General features: G+C 33.6%; 1 protein-coding gene across 1 annotated transcript; it reads left to right on the forward strand.

Annotated features, from left to right (window-relative positions):
• The first annotated feature begins 4,594 nt into the window (after positions 1-4,594).
• LOC113002322 (protein FAR1-RELATED SEQUENCE 5) lies at positions 4,595-5,167 on the forward strand. Its single transcript, XM_026129420.1, has one exon. The coding sequence runs from the start codon at positions 4,595-4,597 to the stop codon at positions 5,165-5,167; it is 573 nt and encodes a 190-aa protein (XP_025985205.1).
• Positions 5,168-6,572: the final 1,405 nt, after the last annotated feature.

Genomic DNA, 6,572 nt, shown 5'->3' on the forward strand with positions numbered 1-6,572 from the left:
TTTGGACCAATGAACGTGAACCTAAGAGATCTCAAAACAACGCTGCATGGAGCGAATGAGAAGATATAGATAGGTGAGGGGAGTTTGTGGCTTGTTTATAGCTCTTGATGCCATAGTTGGGGTTTGGGGACCTAATTATGTGGTTGTATGTTTGTCCCTGTTGCATGCTGGCTTTCAAGGAGAAACTGTGTTTTAAACTTATGGGATGAGATATATTTGTTATTAATGAATATAACTGTGAATGATGTTGTTGTATTGATTGAAATTTATGGGAAAAGTCTTAATTATAGAGGAGACTCTGTCCAAAATTTTAATTATGTCCTATTTATTATTATTTTTATTAAATTTTAAATGGGCTTAAAAGTTTGCTTGTATACTATAGTTTTCTCTTTAATTTAGAATTTTTCCTAAAATATCAGTCTCGTTATAATTACGAATTATTATTATATGTGATTTATTTTGTCTGAAGACCTGGGGAATGCAAATCTCATACATGATTTTATATGTATATATGGGGAATGTGATTGCTTGTGATGTTGATGACATTGAGATGAGATGATGTTGATGTTGATGATGTCATTGAGATGACTGTATGTTGAGTATGTACATGGGGATGTAGTGACCCTATCTGAATATCCCTAGAGAGGGAAGGGGATTGTTTAAAATTTTTAACTATCAAAGGTCAATGTATTGTAGGAGCCCATATTTCATACTGCATATTTGTGTTGAAATAGTATAAACTTGTCAGTAATTACTTGTGGTTATTCATGAGGATAAATCATGATACTTGAGGGTATTTCACTGGATTTGGAACTTCCTTAAGATTCATGTTTGATCAACATGGGAAGGGGGGAGTGACGACCTATGCACAACTGGGTGGCCTCGACAGTTGCTGCCAAGTTCTCCTAAGTGAGAGTGTCACGAGGACACACTTATGCTATTTTCTTTCGAGTTGAGTCAGGTGCATGCATCATTTCGAGCATAATTGATTTAAATTGTTGAAAACTTGATGATTAGTTTGTTAAGTGTATGTTAAACTGATAGGTTATTGAGAATTATTGTGATTATTTGTTATTGTTTTATTTCTAACCATTGTCATTTTATATTCATTAATCTTTTAAAATAAACTCACCCTTGCATTTTGTACCGTGTGGTTGGTGCATGTGATAATCTTGAACTTTTGTTTGTGGGAACAGATGAGCAGCAATAGGTGTCTTTGGAGGGAGGTCTTTTGTTGAAGCTACCAAGCCGACGTGATAACGTTGGAGTTTCTTTTAGGAGAGTTGTGTTTTGTTAGCAAATTCTTCCTTAGTTTGTCCCTTGATTTTTTTATTGGGCATGTAAATTCTAGGTTTAGATACATGTAAAAATTGAATTATACATTGACATGTGAATGATGTATAGTGGTTTAATATATGTATATATACATGTATTTATGCATTATTCGGTGAATGTATACTACAAAAAATTTATCACCGTTTTCATAATCAAATTAATAGAACTTTCACTTAAAATTGAAATTTTGAGTTTTAGAGTAGTGATATCGTAGCGACGAGGCGAGTCGTTACAAGTTCTGCCTAGGAAATGCATAAAAATAACACTCACAAAATATTACTCAAAAATTGGTTTATCAATAGGCGGCATTGGCATTGATGTTCAAAAGTAAGAAAACTTTGAAGTTTGTTAACATTGAAGAAGTAAGTCAACCTTGTAACACCCCAACAAATAACATCGGTGAAATAACAGGAAACAAACTAAAAATAGGGGGGTGAATAGTGTGTAGAATATTAAACACAGGTTGCCCACGGAGGATAAAGCAGATATTTAGTGAAGATCAATATGGTCATCCAATGATAGATAAAATAGAGTTCTTGAAACAATTTTTCAAATAAACACTTGGTGTTATAAAGGTGATAGAAAATGTTATAAGAATGCTTAATAAATCGTTATGGGGAGAAGTAGAAACACTTGGTTTATACTGGTTCACTCAACCTGAGCGATGTCCAATTCTCCTTTACTCACTAGTAAAAGGTTCCACTAATCAAAACTTGATTACAAAACAAGTATTCTATCCTGCCACTCCTGGCTTTACAAGTATTCTTAACACCACTTCTGGTACCTTCTTAGATTCCCCTTGAATATAAGAACCCAAGTATTGTTTAATGCTGAGCCACTTCTAGCTTTCACAAACAAATGCTTGAATGAATACAAGTATTCTTAACACTCAATTAGTGAATATACAGTTAAGCACAAATACAAAATAACTTTGATTCGTAGAGGATAAGCTAATGAAAACTTTGTATTGGTCGTCTAGTGATTTTAGCAGACTTTTACTTCATGTACTTTCTTGCACTCTTATTCCATTTTTCATCAATTGCTTCATTGATGGAGACAACCTTTTATAGACTTCAGTGAAGGATCTGTTACAGATCAACGTTGATTCCTTGAAATGACCATTGTCTCATACTGAAGAAAAATGCACCGTGTCATGCTCTGAATGGAAAGGAGTGATCCATAGTACAGACAACGTCAATGCTTTTTGTCTATAGTGAAAGTGACCTTTAAGGGAACTTTTCATAAAAACCATCTATACTCTTCTATACTGTCCTTTTCTTAAATTTAAATGTTAGCAATTCAAAAATAAGATAGGCAAATAGAATTTGAATGAAACAATACACGTGCACTTCCCTTTTTTGTCATATTTAGTCTTTGAGACTGGACGCATGAGTTTCCCTTAAGACAGTATGTTATACTGATTTACACAAGGGTGGACGCTCACTGGATATAATGTGATGATGCTAGATAAAAACACAACATTCTTTCTATAATTGTGAATGATACTAAATGTTGTAAATTCCCTCAACATAATGATCTTGTCCACTTGTCAAAACTCATGAAAATATCAATAATTTATACTTATTATTATGCATCAAAATCTAAGGTGGATGAGACACGTGGTTGTCCAAACATAACAATTGGAAAGAGAGGGATTCAAAGGTTGTGCAAGTATGAGATTGTATAGTTGAGGATGACTTAAAAAAATTAATTGATATTACCTATACAAGCAAGATACATCTACTTTTCGATAGGATATCAGTTAGGAACTCCATAGTTAAGCATGCTTGGCATGGAGCAATTATGGGACGAGTGAACTTTTTAGAAGTTTTCTAAAAAACATGTGAGTGAGGAAAAAACATGCTAAAAAGTCTCATGTTGATTTATGGGGACAGTCATTGATCCTAAAAGCAATTGAAGCAGATTGTCAAGGTCTTAGAAAGGGCTATCTACATAGGGTTCTGACCAACAAGAAAGTTGTGTGAAGTGTCACCATGTGAAATGTTGTAGTGTGAGCCACCGACAAGTAAAAAATCAGGGATGTTACAAACCTGGTGGCAGATTATGCAAATCATCTTGTGACAGATTGTGCAAAGCAAGGTATGAGAGTAGTTTGTTGTTTTGCTAGTAGTGTGAAAGATTTGTTTAGGGTTTGTCCATAATTTGTGGTGTTTACGTATATGCTAGTAAAGGTATTTATAAATGGGTTAGATTTACAGTTGGATGTGTGAGGGTTAGATTTACAGTTGGATGTGTGAGGGTTAGATTTATTCCCATTTTTTTTCATAATTCTGAAGTAAATGCATGTTATTTGGTAGCATTGTTTTTTCTTTAATTATGACACTTATTTATTTTATTGACAATTTTTTGTTTGAGTTTTTACACAATTTTTGGTGGGTAATTGCCTTATTAATGGTGTATTTGTGAACATAATGTTGTAGTGTAGGGTGGTGGAAAATTCCTAATTATGCAAATCTCACTAGAGAATAGTTATGAGGGACCTAGCTGGGGGAATGATTCAAAATAGAAGGTATATGTGTGTACAATTCAATGTTGTATCTATTGTTTGATTTCAATTAGATATGTGAATGCATTTTATACACTTAACAATAATGGTTTTTTAGTATGTTTAGCTTCTTAAATATGATATATAAATGCTTTTTAAGGGTATGGAAGACAACTGTTTAGAACATGAGTATTTTCCAGACAAGTGTGTTCATATGGGATTTGATGATGTGTTTGATGATGATTTTATAGATCACTCTAAAGATGAATCCAAATTTGAAGTTTAGGTTGTTGATATTGAAGATGACTCCGAAGACAAATCAAAATAGTTTTATCATTGGTACTGTATATGACATTGTAAGTTTGAATTTGAAGAATTCAACTTTGTATGACCCAAGGAATTTTTTTTGTAAGTCTAGAAATGGCATACAAGTTCTATTATTGATTTTGAAGGTTCAATGGGTTTGGGGTAAAAAAAAAATGTAGTCAAAAGCAAGAAAGGGTACAAATGTTAACAAACCTTTGTGTGTTATAGACAAGGGTTTAGGAAGGATCGGGGTCTAACCTTAGAAAATCGTAAGTGTGAGATCAAGCTTGAGACAAGGTCTGGATTGAAGTTAAGCTGAGAGTGCATGTTGACATCATAATAGGGTTATGGTAAATAAAAAATTTTCTTGATGACCACAACCATGAGTTATTGCCAAATAAGCTTTGTAAAATCCTGACTAGTCATAGGTCAATCCTTGAGGTAAACATGATGTTGTTGAATAGTATGAAAGCAGTTGGAATGGGAACCCCACAAATTTTTGGTTCTATTGCAAATCAATGTGGAGGCTATGATAGGGTGGGATATCGTATCAAGGACATGTATAACCAAACTGGAAGACAACAAAGGTTGAAAAATGTGGATGGTAAATTAGCATTGAAATGTTTGAGTAGTTTGAGTGTGAATGACCCTTTAATGTTCTTCCATCACACAATTGATGATGAGAATAGACTACAACACTTGTTTTGGCGTGATGGCACAATGCAAATGAATTATCCCATGTTTAGTGATGTTTTGGCATTTGATGCCACATATAGAAATAATAAGTATGAATGCCCTCTAGTTGTATTTTACGATGTTAACCATCATAATAAGACAATGGTGTTTGGTGTTGCAATTGTTTCTAATGAAACTAAGGAAATACATGTCTGGCTCCTTGAAAAACTTTTAGAAGCTATGAAAGGGAAACCCCCAATGTTTGTCATCACAAATGGAGATCTTGCAATGAGGAATTCAATTAGAAAAGTGTTTCCTAATGCTTATAATTGTTTGTGTGCATGACACTTGATTTAGAATGCAAAGTCCAACATAAAAAATGTTAAGTTTGTTGTAGAGTTTTCTAGATGCATGCTTCAAGACTATGAAGTTGGTGAGTTCAAAAGGAAATGGATGGAATTAGTAACAATGTTTGATGTTGAACATCATCCTTGGGTTCTTGAGCTATATGAGAAAAGGAGAATGTGGTGCACAACTTATATCAGAGGCAGTTACTTTAGTGGGTTTAGAATAACCTCTAGGTGTGAGGCATTGCACTCACAAATTTCCAAGTTTGTATACTCAAGATGTAATGTGATAGAGTTGTTGCAACATTTTAGTTGTTGCTTGAGTTTTATACGTAATTGAGAAGTCAGAGATGATTTTGATTCCATGCATGGTCAAATTTTTCTTCGCATGCATTTTAAAAGTCTTGAAAAATGTGTTGCGAGTTTGTTCACAACAAAGATATTTATATTGTTTCGGCCAATACTTGAGAGATCTGGTACAATGAAAGTGGTTGATGGAGGTGCAATCGACCCGTCTAATGATCCTTTACATTGGATTGGAGGTACTATGACAAGGTCCAAGACTAAGAGGATGAAATAAGCATTGCAAGGCCTAATTCTAAAGATCAAAGATAAAGAAGACCAATGTGAATTAAGGGTTGCACCTAATTGGGTCACTCTCCTACAAATTGACGAAGATGCTTTGAGGTCAACTTGAAGAATCACTTTGGGAAGCCCAATTTACAAGACAAGAAGCATCCGTGGGCTGAGTTGATCAATTTTGGTGGACTATTAATATTGGACTAATTAGATAATAATTAAGCCCAACATGTTGGGCCTATTTTTGGATTTGTAATGGATTGCCATGACCTTTTTATTGTTTATTTTAAAGTCTTCTAATTAATAGATTAGTTATTGGACCTTGGGTAGTAGGAGTATAAATAGACTTCTTAAACACTTTGTTGGCAGAATTCGAAAATCAATGAAATTTGAGAGTTTCTCTATCGTGAGAGCTTTTCCTTTGTTCTTGGGTTAAGAACTGATAGTTGGTTCTACCAGTAGGTTGCGGTTAGGGTCAAGTTCCTTTCTGTTTATGCTCGTTTTCAAGACGATCCTAAGTTTTCTTCTTATCATTTGGTATCAGAGCTTTGGTTCTTGAATTAGGTATTATCTATCCTTTATGTTTTCTTTCTTCTTCTGTGTTTCCTCCTTTGTTTGTTCTTTTCCTTTTGTTTAACTCTACATTATTGTTTTGTCTTCCTTTGTTCTATTTTTTAAGTCCATCTTTCTTTTCTGAACTCTATCTAGTATCAATATCCTTTTGTCTTCTTTCTTTTATATATATATTATCATAAAATTTGTGCAAAAAAGAAAAAAAAATCTAATTTTCAAATTTGGAGCCAAAATTCTGTTACAATCCATAT

This window comes from Glycine max, chromosome 8 (assembly GCF_000004515.6).
Source record: "Glycine max cultivar Williams 82 chromosome 8, Glycine_max_v4.0, whole genome shotgun sequence".
Classification (NCBI taxonomy): domain Eukaryota; kingdom Viridiplantae; phylum Streptophyta; class Magnoliopsida; order Fabales; family Fabaceae; genus Glycine; species Glycine max.

What these genes read in the sequence shown, in the direction of transcription:
- LOC113002322 (XM_026129420.1), top strand. Translation starts at nt 4,595, where the DNA reads ATGATGTTGTTGAATAGTATGAAAGCAGTTGGAATGGGAACCCCACAA.